Genomic DNA, 22,568 nt, shown 5'->3' on the forward strand with positions numbered 1-22,568 from the left:
ATGCCAAGAGTAACCTCTGGGCATTGCTGGGTGTGACCCAAAAAGAAAAAAAAAATTCTAAACCATCTGACAGTGTACAAAAAGGCCAGCATGTCTCTCCACTCCTAAAATGTCTTTAAGCATTAATCTTTAATGTTACAGGTTCCAAGGAGGCAAAAAAGAAGAGCTTATTGGGATTGCATACAACCGACTGATTAGGATGGATGCCAGCACAGGCGATGCAGTTAAAACTTGGCGCTTCAGTAACATGAAACAGTGGAATGTAAATTGGGAAATAAAAATGGTAAGCCCATCACAATGTTGCTTGAATATAACCCTGCTAAAAACAAGTTAACTAAGAACTGAAAAGATTGGAGCTAAGGCAATACTACAACAGGCAGGGTGCTTGCCTTGCACAAGGCTAAACTGGGTTTGATTCCCAGTATTCCATATGGTGGCCTGAGCACTGCCAGGAGTCATTCTTGAGTGTAGAGCCAGGAATAAGCCCTGAATATTGCCAGGTGTGGCTCATCACCCCCACAAAAAGATAATTTGAAAAGATCTATATACATTTTGAGAGATTGTACCTTCTATATTTTTTCTGTAATTTTTTTTTTTGTGTGTGTGTGTATTGGTGCTTAGATTCAAACCCAGAGCTTCATACAACCAAAGCATGCATTCTACCATGGAGTTAGATCTCTGGGCCCTATACCAGTACTTTATATATAGAAAAGTGCTTGTCCATTCATTTCTCACTTAAATTTGTGTATTTTGGCTTTAGGCCCCATATGGGGTGCTAAGGATTGAGCCCAGGTCAGCCACGTGCAAGTCACGTACCTTACTGCTGAACTATCCAGTTCCCTAAACTTGTGTAATTTGTAACTAGCCCAGTCACTAAAATTCTAAAAATATAATGATCTGGATGCTTAGAATATTGCTTGATTTTAAGGCCAAATTCCTATAATGGAAAAAGTCTCATCAACACATAATAACAGCTGTTGATTGAATGTGAATGACTGCTCTGAGACAGTTATGACATTGGGTGTTTTACATTTGTCCTTGTTTCTAAACATCACCACAGCCCAATGAAATACATTATCTACTTGGCAAACAGGATTAAAAAATTTAATTTGAGGCCTGGGCCAGAGAGACAGTGCAGGGATTAAGACACTTGCCTTGCATGTAGCTGACTCCCCAAGCCTAAAACAAAATGGAGAGGTGTAAGGGCCTTCTTGACCTATGACCACACATTTAGTAATATTCTATCAAATGCATCTGTAGCTTTCTATCACCCTGCCTCCAGCCTCTATTTAAATGAACAGTCTCACTACTAAGTCTCTTGTTTTAGGATTATTTGGTTTGATATATCAGTTCCTACAATTTTAGAATCCTGTATTCTGAAGAATTCAATTGTGATACTGTAATGATACTTAAAGGTTCAGAATGTCACAGGAAGTAGGTTTTCTCCCAGGACTTAAGGAGAGACATTCATTCTCATTAATTGAAATAACAGATAATTTGGGAACTTAATGACCTAAACCCCTTGCATTCTGTCTTGCATTTCAGAACAGGAAAACTAAAAAGGAAACTTTTCTTATTCTCTTGGAATTGAAAGCATTACTAGGTTAGAATTTAAAGAGTGGATGATTTAACAACTCATGGGCAGTTTTACTGGGACTGAGAATTCTGTCTTTGTTCCAGGTCACCGTAGAGTTTGCAGATGAAGTACGATTGTCCTTCATTTGTACTGAAGTAGATTGCAAAGTGGTTCATGAATTCATCGGGGGCTACATATTTCTCTCAACGCGTGCAAAAGACCAAAATGAAAGTTTAGATGAAGAGATGTTCTACAAACTTACCAGTGGTTGGGTGTGAATACAAAAAATGTGTAATAAAACTCCATGGCCATAAGAATATTTAACTTTTAAAAGCTGTTTGTTATATGCTGCTTAATAAAAGTAAGCTTGAAATTTATCATTTTATCATGAAAACTTTTCTGCCTTACCAGACCAGTTAATATGTGCACTAACAAGCACTACTATTAATCTGCTATCATGATATAATATATGGACTTAAATATGGCACACATTCCTTAGGGCCATAAATTGAAAACAAGTAGTGGGCAAGCCAGGAACAAAAACATCACTGATTTAAGCTAGCCAAACTGTACGAAACTAAAGCCATCTATTTTAAAGCGATCCAGGGCTTAAACTATATGAATTCTATTTATCATGTTTAATGCATGTGTTTTAACGTATGTTTAATTTGACCTGTGTTTAAAATTAATCCTATTTTTGGTTGCCATTTGGTTCTCCCATCCCATATAAATCAGGCCTGCAGAAGATGCCTGATATTTAATAATGTCATTGTTTAACTTTGAAGGAAAATACTATTAGTCTGTTATTCTTGGTTTATGTTATTGTCCTAGAATAAGCATGTATGTATATTGTCTTTTGTTTTAATTTTTACACCATATTGTATTACAACACTTTTAGTATTCACCAGCATATTCACTGTCTGCCTAAAATATGCAACTTTTGCATTACAATATGAAGTAAAGGTCTATGAAGTATGCATTTTGTGTAACTAATGTACAAACACAAATTTTATAAAATTGTACAGTTTTTTAAAAACTACTCACAACTAGCAAATGGCTTAGATGTAGCATCTCTGCATTAATTAATGCCTTTAAGTATATAATGTGCAGTTTTAATATCTGCTAAATTAAGAATGACTTCATTACAGTCATGATTTGCCACAACGCCTTTAAATCTTAACTCCTGGACTGGCAGTGTTCTAGTCTGTTGCGCTACTACAATCTGCATTGGTGCTAGTCTGAAAATTCCTAGCTCACAAAAAGCCCAAAAGGGTGCCAGGGAGGGGTGGATTACCAGTATTGTCAAATAATCCATGGTTTAAAGTCTGTATAAATGCATTTTATTTTAAATAAAAACAAAATCTTTTATTTAATGCTTCTTTTTGTATTTCTTGTTTTTACTGTTTAGTATTGACTTCGTAGAAATGAACTTTGGGAAATGTTTTGCCTATATCTTATTTTATTATAACTTGCTATGTATCACCAGATAGTGTTTTATTTTGAGAAGCTCTCATTTCTCCTAACATAGATTACTGTGACAGAATTACTCCTGATTAAGCCCAATTTCATGTGAAAAATTAATTTGAAGGTAGAAAATTACTGAACATCAGTTTAGCCTGGCCAATTACCATAAGTATATTGAGAACTCTTATGTAATCTTACACAAAGCATGTTTTTGAATAAAGGGAATCGCTCATATAACCTAATACTGTGCTGAAAAACTGTACAGAGTGTATCAGTGTTCGTGATTGGAAATGGTGGCTGGAATTCATGACCATGGCTAGCATCACTAGAGGATGATACATCTTTAGCCAGGGAAAAGATCAAAATGAAGTATAATTTCTTCTACATGTGTTGCTTACACATATCAATCATATAGTCAGAGAATTCTGTCATAAATCAAGGGCCTTCTGTACTTAAAACAACTCAAAACTCAATGATTGTCAGAATCATTGTTCTAAATAAAAATATGACTGATGAATAGATATTGTTGGCATAGGCAGAATGTATTTTAACAGCAAAATAGCCCTCGGTTTGACCACACATTAATAATAGATTTTGTTCCTTCTTGTTACTGCTGTCATATCTGTCAGTCTCAAAACTTCAATCCTGGACTTTCTCGTTTACCTCTTGCATTTAATCCTGATGTTTATTTCTGTTGATTTTTTTCCTTCATGCAACCTCGTGTCTGATGTCACTGTTTCAGCATCACCTGAACTCAGGTCTTTATCCTATGCCCTCAAGGAGGCAGTGGCCTAAAGCCAATTTTGGATCTCATTCACCATGGCTTTTCTTCATACGCTAGACCAGTTCACTGTGAGCCCTGCTTCAAAATTTAAGAGTTCCTTCCATTAAAAAATATTTTTGATAATAGATTCCTTTTCATCAGCTTAAGTCCAGGCCATCACCTTGTATAGCATTTGTTAAAAGCTTTAAACTACATTTGGACTATCATGCTGGAGTCCATTATAGTAGTGTCGTTGCCTTTACACAAAAATGTTTGTTGCTGTTTTTCTTTCTTTGTTGGTTCACCTCACTGCACACATCCCACCCCCCTTCCCCACCTCCCCTGATTTTGAGATTAATTCAACCCCAGCATAGCAGGGCCAGTATTTTTTTTTTAATTTTATGAATCACTGTGGGTAGGGCGTTCGCCTTGTACGTGGCCAACCTGGGTTCGATTCCTCCACCCCTCTCGGAGAGCCCAGCAAGCTACCGGGAGTATCTTGCCCGTACGGTAGAGCCTGGCAAGCTACCCGTGGCATATTTGATATGTCAAGAACAGTAACAAGTCTCGCAATGGAGATGTTACTGGTGCCCGCTCGAGCAAATCAATGAGCAATGGGATGACAGTGACAGTGACAGTGATGAATCACTGTGAGATAGTTACAAGCTTTCATGTTTGGGTTACAGTCACACAGTGATCAAATATCCATCCCTCCATCAGTGCACATTCCCCACCACCAATATCCCCAGTATACCCCCCTTTCCACCTTCCCTCTCCCTCCATGGCAGACAATATTCCCCATACTCTCTCTCTACTTTTGGGCATTATGGCTTGCAACACAGACACTGAGAGGTCATCATGTTTGGTCCATTATCTACTTTCAGCACACATCTCTCATCCCAACTGATTCTTCCAGCCATCATTTTCTTAGTGATCCCTTATCTGTTCCATCTGCCTTCTCCCCTCTGCTCCTGAAGCAGGCTTCCAGCTATGGGGCAATCCTCCTGGCCAGCAGGGCCAGTATTTAGCACTGCTGGTTCCCAGTTGTATATAATGTAAAACCAAAGTACCCAGTCAAGTGCTGGCCCTTGCTCTATGGTTTGCTTCTGAGCTTTCTTTTCATCTTACTTCCCAATAGTCTTACACATTTCTGCCAACTGAGCTGCTCACTGTCTTCACACATACTTTACATCTGCCCATCTCCATGTTATTTTTTAAGTCAGGGAGATAGTCTTCCCTGAATCCTCTAGTTTCTAGCTTTCCAAATCTAATGTTTCGAGCGTTTTACAACTTTTACACTGAATTTAAGTGTTTTTTTTTCTTCCATAAATACTTTTAAGCTTTCCTGAAATAAAGAATTTCCTCTTCTGAACTACCATTACTTTGGTCCTTTCTTTGAGCAGATGGTATGGGACTGGGGGGTTGGGGGGTTGTTCCCAAGCAGAGCTGGGGGCCACTGCAGAAATACTTGGTCCAATCTGCCAGATGGGTCAATGTTTAAAGACCCTGAGGCTGCAGTGCTTTGTTGGGCTTCAGTGACTGGGAACATCAAGTCCATCTCAGAGGTACTTGGGGGACCTCTGGAGTTATACCCAGCTCTGCCTGTATAGCTTGCAGTACTGGGGACTAAACCGAGGTGCTACACATTCAAAGAATGCATCCCGAACCCCTGGGCTATCTTCCCAGTCCCTCTTTCATTAAAATTGAAGAGCAACTATCCATAAGACCATGTGTGTCTTATTACCCCTAATTTTTTTTCTCAAGGACTGAGTCACACTCATGGTTTGTACTAAGGTTGTGGACACAATTTAATGTTAAAATATAACTGGTTATGATGGAAATGAATTATTTGAACTTACAGCCTTGACACAGGCTGTAAATATGGAGGAAATGAAGTTTTTGCATGCCATTTGCATTTAGAATCATGCTATGAACTTTCACATACATTAAATTTTCTATTTCCCAGACTTTATAGATGAGACTCAAGCCAAGTAGCCTAGTTACACTCACAGCTACAGTGTCAGGGCAGTTTGTGGAACTCCAGTCCAGCAGTATTAACAAACCATGAAATTTGAGGAACTATCTTAGTAGCATCTTCTGTACTGAGATATCACAGGTCCGTGGGAAAAAACTACTGGCAAGGACTTCCTTCAGAAACTAGTTCCTGCTCTTCGTGGCTCAATTTTATATGGACACGAAGGCCCTGAGGACAGGAAACCAAAAAGCTCCCTTCTGACACTTGTTTCTCTTGTTCAAGCAGGTTAGACACCTACTGGAAGCTCGTGGTATAGTTAATCAGTAACCTTGATACAAATGATTTTGTATAAAATCTTGAACTTAAAAAGGAGAGACCTAGAGAAGTAAGCTTGCATTTTTTTGTTTTAAGCTTTATCGAGATGTAACTGAAATAAGATTTTGATATATAACATGGAAATCTGATACGCCTGTAAGAAAGGATTATGAAAGGACTTCCCACTGGATAGCAAACCCATCCCCCAAGAGACTGGAACTCTGCAGAGGAAAGTTCCTCCTCTGATAGGAAAGATGCCACTTGCACTTCTTGGATTTTTTTCTCAGGCCAAAAGACAACAGTAAGGCTCACTACACTATCGCATTTCTTAGATCATAGCTTTTTTTTAAAAAAAAAAGTTAAAAATCTTAGTTATCCTGGCCCCTAATTTACCTGGGAAAGTAACAAAATATTCAAAGTACCCAACTGTATCTATGTTGAACATAGCAGTGTCCCAGTAAAATATTGGTTTCTTTTTTTTAACTCAAAACATTGTCTGATGCCCAAGAATGTATCCATAGTGTATGCCTTTCATACCCATTTCTGTACCCTCTGATTCAGTTGTACACAGACTATTTTCAAACTACTTGAAATATGGCTACATCTTCCGGGGATCCAGAAGGTAATCAGTTAGACCTTTCTGAAGCTCACCCTTGGTGACAAAGGATCTCCGCTAGTCCTGAACTCTCCTAAATATATTGCCCCACTCAGCTGCCCCCTATGCTCTGCTTAATTCTAAGACACTGCTTAAAACCCACTGCCACCCCCAAAAAGTTCGAGTAGTTATTTCCAATGGTGAATTTATTTTAAAAAGATAAGGATGAATTGACTCTGAGCACAAACTTTAGTAGACAGGGTACAATAAGTCAGTCCAGTTATCTTTACATAGTAACATCCAGGAAGAAGTTGTTTACTGAAGAGTTCTGTGCTCTTCAATAAATTAACTGCCTTTATCTATCTGAATTGCTTTAGTTTGGCAGCTAGAGAATGGGGGAGGTGGGAGAGTCAGTGACAGGAAATGGGGAATTTTCAGTTTGGATAAGAGGAATGAAATTCTCAAGTGGATCATAGAGCCACCCAGAACAGGAAAAGAGTAGCAAAAAAGTTGGGGGAGGGAGGAACGTATCTGGTGACCTTATATCCCACTGTACTGAATCCTCTCTTGCTTTTTTCTGCTTTATTTAATAAACAACACAAAGTTTCCCAGGCTGAATGTGTACATTAAAATTCTCTATTCCCATAGGAAAGAGCACACAGTGCACCACACATGCACACACACACACACACACACACACACACACACACACACACCAGTTGTTTCCCATTTTATATTTGTGCATGGGGCTATGTCTTACTAAAAATTACAAGCACTTAAAATAATTTAAGACCATTAGTTCATAAGATCTAATTATAGTCTCATGTGGCTTCGCCGGAGAGGCATTATCTGTATTACTGCTCAGGGAAGTGGGCCAAGTTCAATGTTTATTAAATTTGTGACCAAAACAGCACAACCAACCAAATATGTTTAACATATCTGTGTGAATATGGTTTGTGGACTGCATGAACAAGAAAACACTCAATATAAGCACAAATTCTCAAAGCAAATCTAAATTTTGTGAACTTTACTTTGTGATCAAGTAACATTCAAGAAAACCTTTCTAATTGTAAATCTGATTAGCTCTTAGAAGAAACATTTCGAAAACAGACCAAATCTATTCTGTTCGAGGATAGGAAAGGGCCAAGAATAGCCAAAACTCTCAAAGAACCAAAGGCTAGAGGACTAGCTTTAGCAGATGCCAGAGTCCAAACACCCAGAAACTCACGCACAGACATGACGACAGCACTGCAAACCTGGACACGACAGAAATGCTCCCCAGAGCATGCTGTTGCCGGTCACCTCAAGGAAACAAGGCTGGTCCACTACCCCATGTGTATGTGGTGATCCATGTCAGTTCCAAGTAGATTAAAGACTTAATTGTGGAAAAAAGTGAAACCTTTAACAGGACCTAAGGGAGCAGTTATATGACACTGAAATATATTTATGTAGTAAGAAACAAAAAGTGCAGACCAATTATTAAAATGAGAAGTAAAGGGTACTATCAAGTGCAAAAAGGCAAATCAGGAAAAGAGATTTACCACACACAATTGACAAAGGATTCACATATGGAATCTTAACACATGTTCACATATCAAGCTAATAGAAAAATGGACAAATCATGGGAATGAAAGAAAACCTGAAATGGTCACTAAATCTGTCAAAACTTTTCCAATTCACTTGTAGTCTAGAGAATGAAAAAGAGCATTTAAAATAAAATTCAAGTAGCATCATATAAAAATTACAGCGTCCAATATAATGTTAAGTATTTACTGGCCAGGTTGCAGAACCATTCGAATACTTATTGTTGGTAGTACTATAAATTAGATCACAGCATTTCAGAAATGTTTTGTCATCATCTAGTGAAATTAAAAATGCATCCTCTAGCAATTTCACTCTTAAGGATGTATATAACCCGAAGAAATACACATCCAAAGCAGAAAACACACAGGACAAGATACACGGCAGAACTACTTCTAATAGAAAAAAAGAAACCACTGTGTAGACATACTACACAGCAGATGCCCAGTTGTGTAAAACAGAATCAAAATAACAGGTAGTCAATTCCAATATACAAAATGATGTGCATGAATCTCAACCTAATATTGAACCAAACATCTAGCTACAGAATGTATAGTATACTAAAGTTTTGTTCTAAAAGTGACTGTGGTCTCATAGAAGGAAGCAAGGAAGCAGTCCTGCTCTTGAGAGCAGTCACTGTCCGCTGGGCCTGGACTGGATCAGCACAGGAGTCTGGCCTCTGTTGTCAATGAATCACTAATTGGCTGTCTGTTTGGCAGCCCTGGTTAAGAAGGATAGAGTCCGGGGTCAGGGGTTCAGTCCCCTTGCAATCCAGTTGCCTGTTCACAGGCTGTATCATTATTCTAAAATTGTGTGGGTTAATTAAGAGGCACTGGAAAAAGATGAAGAGATCTATGCTCAATTAGAAAATCAACTCTTAAGTTCAAAGCTCTAGTCAGTAAACAAATAACAGCATTATTACTCATAAGCAATTGCGAAGACATCAACTGAAATCTTACCAGAAACCATAGAATTAGGGGCTGGAGAGAAAATTCAATGACTGAGCATATGCTTTGCATGCAGGAGGCCTGGGTTCCATCCCTGGTACCACAGAGACCCCTGAGCACTGCCTGGAGTTACCCCTGAGCACTGAGTTAGGACTAGTCCCTGAGCACTGCTGGGTGTAGTCCTCCCCCCAAATGTCTAAATAACAGCAAAACTTGACACTGTCTTGCTGTCTACTTAAATAATAAAGGCATCACTTTATTTTTTGATCCTGTCTTCACTAAGGGTTGGCTTTACAAGATAGGAAATATGAAAACGACGTTGGTTCTCGAGAAATTAGTCTTTCACTGAAAGTGCTTTATAAATGTGTGAACAGGAGGTGAATGGGATAGGAACAATTAAAAATGAAACACTGCTATGGAGCTGAACATATCTGTGAAAATGTATAAAATCTACTTTGGCTAGCTTGTTTTTAAAATGTCCCTGCAAGAACTGAGTGTTAAAAGTAGGTAAAGGAATACACATGATAACCTTTCAGCACCTGTATTGCAAACCATACTGCCCCCCCCGACAAAAAAAAGGAAAGAGAGAAAGAGGAGAGAGAGGAGAGGGGGGAGAGGAGAGAGAGAGAGAGAGAGAGAGATAGAAAAGAAAAGTTCCTGCCCTAGAGGCAGGCAGGGGTGGAAAGGCAGGAGAAAAATTGGGAATATTGGTGGTGGGAAATGTATACTGGTAAAGGGACAGGTATTGGAGCATTATATGACTGAAACCCAATCATGAACAACTTTGTAACTGTGCATCTCGCTTTGAGTCAATAAAAATTAAATAAATTAATAAAGTTATGGAGTTGTGATGCTAAGCCCTGGAACTTCCATAAGATTGCAAACCAGTGATAAATAATAATATAAATAGTAATCAAAAATAAAGTATCGACTTCAAAATAAAAAAACAAAAATGTCCCTGGCTTATGGAGAAAGTATGAGCCAGATTAGGTATCAGACTGTGCCAGAATAAGGAGTTATTATAGGTAAATGGGCATTATTAAGAAAATTTGTTGATCAGTGAAAACCAGCTCAGGGCAGCTTAAGAATGGAAAAATCAAGTAGTCTTGTGGACCAAAAGGGACACTGGTAAGATTTTCCTCCAAGGGAATCTACCGAAAAGCCACCATTAGCAGCGGCAGGTCACAGTGCCAGCTGATCAGTGCTGACCATGGGGGGAAGGAGGCCAGAAATCACTTCAACAGGAAAGAAACTTCCCTGGAGAGAGCAAAGAACAGGTAGCAAAGAGGAGGCTGCTGCTGAAGTTATCTTGATCGCTCAGGTTTCTGACTTTTATTTCTAAACTTAAGCCCAGAGAATTCAGTACACAGCCAGTATGTCCTATGGGCCATTTGGAAACGCCTCCAGCTCAGGTGTTCTCAGAAGAGCTCTGGCCATCTCACGCTTAACAGGAAGTTTCTGTCTGATTGGCCCCGAGTCTTCTTTCCACGCTCCATGTACTTGCCATCTGGCAGTACTTTAGAAACTTCCTTTTCATTTCTCATAAATTTTGTTGAAAGCAACCACATAATGAAGAGTAAATGCCTTCTACTTATTCTGAGCAGGAAGCCGGAACTCGGTCCCTTCCTTGTAATGCCCTATCCAGACCTTGCTGTGCCACAGATGGCGGTCGGCACTGTGAACTTGACTCCTTCCACATGCCCAGAATTCCTCTTACGAAGATCTATTCAGAGAGCAGGAGACAGATGTTTTCTTTACTCCTCACTGCTTAAGACAAATCTGTGGAATGTGGAACGTCCAGAGCTATTTTATTTGAGGCAAACAACATGAATCAACAATGTTTCCTTTCGTCCCAAGAATTGCTTGAGATCATTAGTATGTTGATCTCTAAGCAAAGATGATTTCTAACCTATGAGGCTGGACTATAAACCTATGAGGCTGAACTATGAGGCTGGACTCAGAATATTTATATTCTGAGAAAATGCCCTAAGAAGTTTTCTTCCAGAAAAGCCTAGAGGGGCTGGAACAATAGTATAGCAGGTAGGGCATTTGCCTTGCACGTGGTCTACTCCGGTTCGATCCCAGCATCCCGTATGTCCCCCCAAGCACAGCCAGGAGTAATTTCTGACTACAGAGCCAGGAGTAACCCCTGAGCATTGCTGGGTGGGAGCCAAAAAAAAAAAGAAAGAAAAAGAAAATCCTAGATTTTTCCATCTCTGCAGAACTATCTAAAGAGGGAGAGGGCATATATTAGTTGTTTGATGCATAATTAACTGAGTTCTGTCTCTAAATAAAAGGTCATGAATCACTGGAGGCTACCAGTCCACCTTTTCCAAGAAATCCAATTATATACCCACTGCATGCAGGCGAGAGAAGTCACAGAGTTTACTAGCCTCTTTTATTTATTTAATTATTTATTTTAGAAAGTTAAGATTCATTACATTCAATATTCCAATACTAATACCACCAGCCGTGCACCTTCCCAAGGGTTTACTAGCCTCTTGAGAAAGGGACAGAATTTACTTGTCTTGAACTGCTGGAGACCAAAGCAGGTTGCTGGGAGGTAGAAAGTAAGGAATTCTTATCTTTTCCATAAACTGAATATTCTGAGTCAACAGATGGAAGGGAATATGAAAGACTGTTCTCATCGTAGATGTCGCTTGAAAAAGTTGATCTATGTCACATGACTGGGATCAACTGCTGAGTGAGTGATGGAGGTGATAAGTGCTCATGAGTCATAGAATGTGCAGGTCAGAGCAGCCCAGACAGCTTTGTGGTCAAGCAGATACCAGCAGGGTCTTGAGGGATGAGAAAGAAAGCCTGGGGGTGAGGGGTAGCACGAAGGCAGAAGGCTTGAAGGCAAGATTCCAGTGAGTCAGCGAGAATGTCCTAGTCCTTGTATGAGGAAATAGTAGGTGCCCAATAAACATTGGTGAAAACCTAAAAGAAATTGTTTAAAGAAACTAAAATCAAACGTTTAATTTCATAGCCCTGTGTTTTGTTGTGTGTTACAAATACTGCATTTTTCTGCTGGAGGAAAAGGCAGCTCAGATAGAGAAAGGAACACCAAGTAAAGGATGTTGGGAGGACCCATTCAGGTTGAAAGATGCGTGCCAAAAGTAGACTATAGACCGAACATCATGGCCGCTCAATACCTCTATTGCAAACCACAACACCCAAAAGGAGAGAGGGAGCAAAAGAGAGGTGGGGTGGGGTGAAGGGGACGGGGTGGGGGTGGTGGAAGGGATGCTGGGACCATTGGTGGTGGAAAATGGGCACTGGTGAAGGGATGGGTATTCGATCATTATATGACTGAAACGCAAGCACGAAACTTTGTAAGTCTGTAACTGTACCTCACAGTGACTCACTAATAAAAAAAAAATACTGCATGTTTCACACATTGAAGGTATGGGGCACCCGAGATCAGTAAGTCTATTGATGCCATTTTTCAAAAGTTTGTGCTTCACTTCATGTCTCTGTTTTGTGTTTTGTCAATTCTTGCAACATTTCCAATTCATTAATATTATATCTATTGTGTCATCCATAGTACTTAATTTACTATAGTTATTGGAGGCATCAGGAACCAGAGCCAGATGAGACAGTAAACTTAAAAAATGTTCGTGTTTTAAATTGCTGAATCTACCACTTCCTGCCCTATCCTTAAATCTCTTGGTTCCCTGAGACACAACAGTGTTAGATCAGGCCAACTAATAGCATGACAATAGTTCACGTGGAAAGATGACACATCTTTCACTTTAACCAAAATTTAGAAGTGATGAAACTTAGTGAAGGCATGACAAAGTTGATATGGGTCTCAAACTAAGCCTTTTATGCCAGCTGGATAAACTGTGAATGTAAAAACCAAAGACAGACACAGAATATTAAGAGCAACATCAAAAAAGGAATTTTCCTACAAAGGAAAGCCCATAAGATTCACAACAGATCTATCAAATAAGACTCTGATCTAGAAGGGATTGGAAGGATATAATACAAAAACTCAGTGAAATGAATATATCACCTAGAATACTCTATCCAGCTACATCATCATTTAGATTTGAAGGAAATGATACAGAGCTTCATGGACAGGCAACAGTTTAGGGAATTCATAGCCTTGAAACTAGTTTTGCAAGAAGCCTTAAAGGAACTTTATTAATGGACAAGAAAAACTTCCCAGCATGTGGCACTGGCTATGGTACTCATTCATGGCCTTTATGGTTGTCCTCTATAAATTAAGAAAGGTATTTTGGGCTGGAGCAATAGAATGCTTACCTTGAAGAGAATTAAGAAAATTTAAAGGAGGAAATCTGAACTAAGTGAGTTCTATCCTAAGTAAGGGAATATTGGCTTTATTTTAGAAAATATTACATGACAGAGACTGCTTAAGTGTCTGCATTAATAAGTAAAAGGCTGTAATAAAATTTCTATGGGTAAGGCTGGAGAGAGAGTACAGCAGACCCAATCCCTGGCACCCCATATGGTATCCCAACCCCCGCCAGGAGTGATTCCTGAACACAGAGCCAGGACTAAGCCCTGAGCATAGATGGGTTATGACCCCCCCAAAATAAATCCCAGAAAAAAAGGGGGAAAAGTTATGTTTAGTCTAGTCCACAATGTTCCTTGAATTTATATAGCTCTAAAAAAAAGTTTAGTTTTTGAAAAAAAAAAAAAGAAAAACCTTTTATAAGTTATAATTGTGAAGACTTTTAGATTATCTCTGTTCATCTGTATGTGTCTGGGTGTCACCACCTACACACATACAAACTACACATATACACACATACAAAGTATCTATCTGATATGTGGAGGTAGGGAGAGAAACACAGTATGAGAACAACAAATGGTCAAAGTCATCAGAACTGAAGATTTTTGTCTATCTTACATGGGAGAGGGGTTGAGAGGAGCTTTGGAGACACTGGTGGAGGGAAGAGGAATTAGAATGATGTATCCATGAAAAGTGTGATTAACACTATTGTAAACCCTGGCACCTCAATAAAAATGGTTTTAAAAAGTAAAATAAATTATAGCTTAAGTAAAAAAAAAATGGAAAAAGATAAACCAAAAAGTCTCCAAAGGACAAACACAGAAGGAGAGAGTAATAAGAATAGAAAAGAGACATCATAATAAAACCTACCAACCTTAAGATAGAGAAGGGACTAGTGTGACAATGATAATAATGATCACACTGGACAAGAACTGAATGTTAAAAGTAGGTAAAGGGATATAAATGACAACCTTTCAGTATCTGTATTGCAAACCACAATTCCCAAAAGGTGTTGGGGGGAAGAGAGAGAGTGAGAAAGAGAGAGTGAGAGACAGACAGACAGAGACCGAGAGATAGAGAGACAGAGAGAGTGCCATAGAGACAGGCTGGGGGGGTGGTGGGAGGGAAATTAGAGACACTGGTGCGGGGAAATGTATACTGGTGGAGGGACAGGAGTTGGAAAACAATGCTGAAATCTAATCATGAACAGCTTTGTAAGGGTCTATCTCACAGTGATTGAACTAAAAAAATATTTAATTAAAAAATAAATAAAAATAAGACCTACCAAACTTAGGTAATCATGGAGAAGCAAGTTTAATATATCAAAAAAGAGCTATAAGGAAAAAAAAGAGCTACAAGGTTTGGGGTGATAGCTCAAAGTGCATGCCAAGCATATCCTGGGTCCTAACTGGGATTCCTGGTATAACACAGTCCCCAAGCAATGTTGCCATGGCATGGGTGGTTCCCCACAACCACTGGGTCTAAGTAGTACTGTCAGTTCTGAGCACCAACTATAAGGCCCACAATGCCAGACCAAGTATTGCTGGGAGTGGTCCCTACCCTTCTGAGCACTGGCTGGGGAGCCTCTGACCTCAAAAGAGTTACAAGAACACCAGGAATATTTCACCAAAGAGTAAAGGTAATTATAATTTTCCAAAAAATATACTGAGCTAGGGGCTGGAGCAATAGCACAGCGGGTAGGGCGTTTGCCTTGCATGCAGCCGACCCGGTTTCGATTCCCAGCATCCCATATGGTCCCCTGAGCACCGCCAGGAGTAACTCCTGAGTGCAAAGCCAAGAGGTAAGCCCTGTGCATTGCCGGGTGTGACCCCAAAAAAAAAAGCAAAAAATATATATATACTGAGCTAAAAAAGTACATGGAAGAACATTCAATCTAACATGGAAAACATAAAAATATTTCACCTCACAGGGTAAAGATTAAGAGTGGCCCAAGGAGGTGAATTAGAGGGCCAGAGAACATGCTTTGCATGTGTAAGGCCCAGGTACAATCCTCAGCACTGCACGCCTGTCCCCCACCCTCACCTCATGATTGCCATCATTGCTAGCACTGACATGCTAGCCCCCAAACACTGTCAGGCTCGGGGGCTACCATCTTTCATGGTCCCTGCATGAAAAGCAAAGATGACAAATTAAAAAAAAACAAATTGAAGATAAAAGTACACCACTAACTCAAATAAAAGAAGAGAAAGAAATAAGACAGAATGAAAGGAAAAAGTCTATGAGAATTATCAGATAAATGGCAAGGGTGAACAGGTAAACCAGAAGGCACAGAGAATGAGAAGAAAGCAGAGAGCAGAGTCAGAGGAACAATAGTCGACAATTCCCAAACCTACAGAAAGAAATGCAGATGTTAGGGAAGCTGAGGAAATACCTGGATATTTTTTTAAATCCAAAATTACCTATACCAAGAGAAAGGAAAAATAATGCAGGCTTCTAGGAAGAAGAAAAAAGTACCATAAAAAGGCATCTGTACCTGGTTTTCATTATACTTTTCAGTAAAACCCCTATCAGCAAGAATGGAATACCATATTCACACTACTATTTTTTTTCTAAAGTCAAGAATATTTTAATATGTCAGGGCCAGAGAGATAGTACAGCAGATAGGGCATTTGCCTTGCACTCAGCCAACCTGGATTTGATCCCCAGAATCCCATATGATTCCCTGAATACCACCAAAAGTAAGCCCTGAGCATTGTTAGATATGGCCCCAAAGCAAACAAAAAGAATACTTAACTTGTAAAAGTATCATTCAAATATGATAGAGAAATAAATCTTTTTTTTGGACAAAAGCTTACAGAGTTTACCAATACAAAACCTACTCTAAAAGAAAGCTTGAACGTTCTTCTACATTAAAAGAAAACAGAAAAGAATACAAAAACTTGAGTGAAGTGACAAATTACAACATAAAAAAAATAAAGAAAAATCATCTGAGGCAACAACAAAAAGATTAAAAGAAAGGAAGACATTAGTCAAGCCATGAGTCAATACCAGTGCAAAAAGGGCTCATCTGGATATAGAAAGCATGATAAAATTCCCATGGCAACCAAAAAACAAAAATTTAGGGCAAAGACCTTTAGAAGAAATAAATAGAGAAATGGTGAGAATCAGAAGGGTAGACCATCCACATTTAAAGAAAAAAACAAATGGGAGAAAAATAAGATAAATATAAAATCATGAAGCAAAGGATAGAAAGCTGGTAAATTTCACATATTAAAAATGATCCCAAAAGATAAAAAAAATTAAAAAAAGAAAAAATGATCCTAGTTACTGGCCTCACATACTGGGGGAAAAGGCAGCTCAGATAGAGAAGGGAAAACCAAGTAGAGGATGTTGGGAGGACCCATTCGGGTTCGAAGATGTGAACTAAAAGTAGACAATAGACCGAACATGAAAGCCACTCAATACCTCTATTACAAACTACAACACTCAATACCTCTATTACAAACTACAACACCCAAAAGGAGAGAGAACCTGCTGCAGAGGTAGGGTGGGGTGGTGAGAGGGATACTGGGATCATTGGTGGAGGTGAATAGGCACTGGTGGAGGGATGGGTAAAAGATCACTGTATGAGTGAAATGCAAACACAAAAGTTCGTAAGTTTGTAACTGTACATCACAGTGATTCTCTAATAAAAAATTTTAAAAAAATTAACTTCAAAAAAAAAAAAAAGGATCCCAGAGGCAAATAGCTTAAACTCAACAATAAATAGTCACAGAGTGACTAGATGAATTTTCCTTTTTCAGTAGGGGTATAACAAATACCCCAAGGCAATAGAAACCCTGGGTCTTGACAGGAAGCTTACCTCAGGGGAGGGACAAAGGAGAGTTAGGATGAGGTGGGAGGGCGGGGGAACTGGGACAGTGGAGGGAAGTGGTAACTGTGGGGTAGAGTGTGGTAAGGGACTGCATTATACATGAAACACATTAACAGTATTGCAAACCACAGGTGCCTAAAATAAGTAACAGGATCCATCTATATTATGCATGCAAGAATCTCACATCAGATTTAAAGACAAATACAGGCTTAGAATAAAACTTTGGAGCAAAGTGTTCCAAGCGAACAACACAGATAAAAGGCAGAAATTGCTATAATCTATTTGATAATAGACTTTCAATAGAAAAGGGAGTAAGAGAAAATATGGATGTAGTATTTTGACCAAGGGGTCAATTTATAGTCACCAGAGGTAGGAGAGCGCTTTATAGGCAGGAAGCCCAGCTGGGATTCCCGGCACTGCCTGGTTCCTAAGCACTGCCTGGTATGGCCCAAAAGCAAAAACCCAAACACAGAAAATAGTCATAAATATAGCATATTCCACATTTGAGTACTCAAATATACAAAACAATACCAGAAGACAAGGATTACATTGACAATCACACAAAAACTGTAGGGGAATCTCAACATAGCACTTGGGAGCAATGGACATGTCACAAGACCAAAACATTTTAACTACAGGGGCCAGAAGGACAGAATGGGGTTAAGAGGCATGCCTTCCTTACATGTGGGGAGGGTCCTGACTCTGTAGAGTGTGGCCCTGGGTGCCACATTATATACACTGACAAAGAACTAATTGCTAAAATATGAAGAGAACTCATACAACCTCTCAACAAAAAAAGCAGCTTTGTCAAAGAAAAAGAGGGGTCAGGGATTTCATGAGACATGAAAAGACATGTATTTTCATGAAAATACAAATACATCTGTATTTCCAAGGCGGAAATACAGATGGTCTCCACACATGGAAAAAAAAACTATATTTGTCTTTAAATCTGATGTGAGATTCTTTAACATCAATTATGAAAATGCAAATCCAAACCACACAAGAAGTCACCACCCTGCACCCAAGAGGATGGTCTAAAATTAAAAAGATAGGAGGGGCTGGAACAATAATAGTACAGTGGTTAGGGTGCTTGTCTTGCATGTGGCCAGCCTGGGTTTGATCCCAGGCATCCCATATGGTCCCCCAAATCTGCCAGGAGTGATTTCTGAGTGCAGAGCTTGGAGTAACCCCAGAGCATCACTGGGTAAAGCTCAAAACAAAAGATTAGAAACAAGTGTTGGCAAGTTTGTAGAGAAAAAAGGAACACTGTGTGCTGCAAAAGAGTAAGGAGATACTACTGTGAAAAAAAAAAAAGTTTCATAGGATCCAGCAACTCAATTCCTAAACATTTGTAGAATTTAAAAACCCCTATTTAAAAGGAAATTTGCAGCCCTTTGTTCATAATAGTATCAATCACAATAGCCAAAAATATGGAATCAGACTAAATATCCATACATAGATGCCTGGAAAACTGTGATCTCACACACACACACACACACACACACACACACACACACACACACACACACACACTACTACATAAGATGAATTAGGGACCACAGAGATAGTATAGTGGGCAGGGCACTTGCCAAAACAAACAAACAAAATAAAAAGAAAAAAACCAATGAAGTTTTTGTATCACTGTGTTCCCAAACCTAGAGAGCTTAAAAAAAATAAACATGAACATTTGAAAACAAAAACAAACAAACAAAAAGAGTAAATGTCTTTTGATAAAGTAGATGGAACTTGAAGTGAGTATACTAAGCAAAACAAGAAGTGAAAGACAATGAATGGTTTCTCATGCAGAAAATTAACTACTAAAGCAAATGAGATGTTAAAGAAACAAAAGTAATTCCTAGTCTTAGTTTAAAATACTGGTGGTGGGGCAGGAGCAATAGCACAGTGGGTAGAGCGTTAACCTTGCACATGGCCAACCCAGGTTCAATTCCCAGCATCCCATATGGTCCCCCGAGCACCACCAGGAGTAATTCCTGAGTGCATGAGCAAGGTGTAATCCCTGTGCATCGCCAGGTGTGACTCCCCCCTCCAAAAAAAAGCAAAATAAATGAATAGCGCTGTAGCACTATCCTCCCATTGTTCATCTGTTTGCTCAAGCGGGCACCAATAACGTCTCCATTGTGAGACTTGTCCTTACTGTTTTTGGCATATCGAATATGCCACGGGGAACTTGTCAAGCTCTGGCATGTGGGCAGGATACTCTCAGTAACTTGTCAGGCTCTCCAAGAGAGGCGGAGGAATCAAACTGGGTCAGCTGTGTGCAAGGCAAACACCCTACTCACTGCACTAAATAAATAAATAAAAATAAAACAAAATACTGGTGGTTACTAGAGGGAAAGGGAGGGGAGGTGAGCAAAGGAGGTCTTTTTGGTGGGGCAGTGGAGGAGGGAGTAGTGATAAAGGCATACATATAGAGGTGTGACACTGTGTTCGGAAATTTCATTATATTGTGAACCAAGTTGATAAATCAACAATTAAACAGTTTTAAATGACTAATGGGAGCCAGAGAGACAGCACAAGGGCTAAGGTACCGCATATGGTCCCTTAAGCCTTGCCAGGAGTGATCCCAGAGCACAGAGCCAGAAATAAAACTTGAGCATAACTGTCTGTGGCCTAAAAAATCCCAAACAACTAATTAATTTTTAGTGTTTGTTATCTTGGGGTCATCAGGAGTCCAGTGGTCCTACTTGTGGGCATTTAGAGTTGATTCATTCTTCTCATTCCCACCTCCAGGGACAGGCCACCCTGAGTATCATTGAAGAACTAACATTCCTGTCGAATGACATGTGAAATCTGCTAACTCTCAAATGGTAGAACTTTAAATATTGCTGTTAAAAGAAAACAACAAAGGACCAGAGAGAGCTCTGTGGACAGAGTGATCGCTATGTGTGCAGGAGGCCTGGGTTGGATCCCAGGCACAGCATGGTCCCCTGAGCACTTCACTGGGAGTAGTCTTTAAGCAGGACTGTGCACGGCTCCAAAACAAATGAAAAACAGGACAATATAAACTGTTACACTCACCTTACCCTTCAGTGACTGCTGCCCTGATCAGTCAATAGCCACCAACAGAAGACAAGACTTCCCACCAGCAAAAACATTCTGACTTGCAAAGGGTTCAAATGATGGTTAGCGTTTTTTTAAAATGGTCTTTATTTGTTTGTTTTGGGAGCCATACCTGGAGGTGCTTAGGGCTTACTCTGAAGGCTCAGAAATCACTCCTTGACAAGGCTCGGGACTATATGGGATGCCGAGTATCAAACACAGGTTGGCTGCATGAAGGCAAAAAGCCCTCCCCACTGTACTATTGCTCCGGTCCCAATGATTAGCATTTTTAAGTAATAAAATATTTTGCATTACGGTATGTACATTGTTTATTAGACACAATGCTATTGCATGTAAGAGATCACAGCTTGGTATAAACACAACTTTTACATGCACATGGAAACCAAAAAAATAATGTGACTCACTTTCTTGGAAAAGTCACATTATCACTGTGATCTGCAATGAAAACCCACACTATTTTTTTTTAATTTAAAGTAGGAGTACTGCTATTTATTCAGCCATTGATTAAGATGATTGAATTGGGCATGACCTCCACATTACTTCTTTTAGAAAATTTTTTTAATTGAATATCCATGAGATAGACCATTACAAAGCTGTTCATAATTGGGTTTCAGTCATACAATGATCCAGCACCCATCCCTCCATCAGTGTATATTTCCTACCACCAATGTTCCCTGTTTCCCTACCACCATCCCCTAACCTCCAGCCTCCCTCAATGGGAGGCACTTTTCTTCTTGCTCTCTCTCTCTCTCTCTCCTTTTCCTTTTGTGCACCACCGTTTGCCCACATTACTTCTGAAGTGCATCTGCATGCAGAGAAATCACAGGAAGTGATATGGCACGTGTGTGCGGTTACTCAAATGAAGCTATGTTTAGCCAACAATTTCAGACAGTCAGGGAAGCCAGAATGTGAGGGAGACAAACTGATCCAATTCATCCTGAAGCAATCACATGTAAAGCATTGATTATCGCCTTTCTTTAGTTTAGATATTATGTTTTTGAGACATAATATTTGCCATAATGTTTACCTAGGAGAAACAAAGGCAACAAAAAAAAACTAAAAGCGTTTCACAAAGGTACTAGATAAAGAAGCATAAGACATTAAAGCTTCCCAACCGATGAGATATCACAGTTGAAGAGCCATGGGAAGGCCACTTCCGTTTGAAAGATGTTCCTGACATTGCAGGATGAAGAGGCGGAGAAGCCCATGAGTGCACCCTCGCATCCTCAGGGGAGGATAAGGAGGAAGGAAAGAAATCACAGCCTTCCAGCAAGAGAGCCCCACCGTGGGAATGTTTCAGCTGAGTGGTGGGGGGTGAGCAAAAGACTCTGACCCCAGCAGATGTGCCTCAATCTATTTTCTAAAATGAAATTGACTGTGGTGCTCCAAGAAACTTCTGTAAAGAGATTTGGAATGACTATCACCATGAATAAACTGATAATGCAAACTCTTCTGGCAAATTAAAAGATAAACAAACAAACAAAAAAACCCCAACTAATCCATGACCAATAAAAAGAGACTGGCACAGCCTTTTCATCCAACAGGGTCCATGCTCATGATGTCATGAAGGCTTGTCTGACAATCCCTAGACAGAAGCACTGTAGCACTGTCATTCCCATTATTCATCAGTTTATTCGAGTGGGCACCAGTAACATCTCCACTGTGAGACTTGTTACTGTTTTTGGCATATTGAATATGCTACAGGGAGCTTGCCAGGCTCTGCCATGCGGGTGGGATACTCTCGGTAGCTTCTGGGCTCTCCGAGAGGGATAGAGGAATTGAACCCAGGTCAGCCACATGCAAGGCAAATGCCCTATCCACTGTGCTTTCGCTCTACAATCCCTAGATACTAATTATTTATTATTATTTACCGTCTGCCCTCCCCTCCTCAATACCTCCAGAAGTGGGGTATGAAGAAGGAGCTCAGTTTTACTATTTCTTGTATAAATAAGGGGACGAATACTAAGGACAAAGGAAGAGATTAGCCTTGGTAGAGGCGAAAGTTGCCCAAAATAAATAAATAAATAAATAAATAAATAAATAAATAAATAAATAAATAAGACACTCAAAGGAAACTTCCAAGCCTGAGATGAAACCAAGTGATACACTTGGATTTTTGTTAGCCAACTGAGGGTTATTTATTTTGCTATTTTTAAGCTCACACAAAACTCTTAG

The 22,568-nt window shown here is 39.5% G+C and overlaps 1 protein-coding gene across 4 annotated transcripts in view; it reads left to right on the top strand.

Annotated features, from left to right (window-relative positions):
- FERMT2 (FERM domain containing kindlin 2) overlaps positions 1 to 2,949 on the top strand; it is an 89,866-nt gene extending 86,917 nt beyond the window's left edge. For all 4 annotated transcript variants that reach the window (XM_055130802.1, XM_055130804.1, XM_055130800.1 and 1 more), the window contains 2 exons: positions 142 to 283; positions 1,681 to 2,949. In XM_055130802.1, coding sequence (XP_054986777.1) covers positions 142 to 283; positions 1,681 to 1,854 — 316 coding nt within the window. In that variant the 3' untranslated portion in view covers positions 1,855 to 2,949. The remainder of the gene's footprint in view (positions 1 to 141; positions 284 to 1,680) is intronic.
- Positions 2,950 to 22,568: the final 19,619 nt, after the last annotated feature.

Source organism: Sorex araneus, chromosome 3 (genome assembly GCF_027595985.1).
Source record: "Sorex araneus isolate mSorAra2 chromosome 3, mSorAra2.pri, whole genome shotgun sequence".
Taxonomy (NCBI): Eukaryota; Metazoa; Chordata; class Mammalia; order Eulipotyphla; family Soricidae; genus Sorex; species Sorex araneus.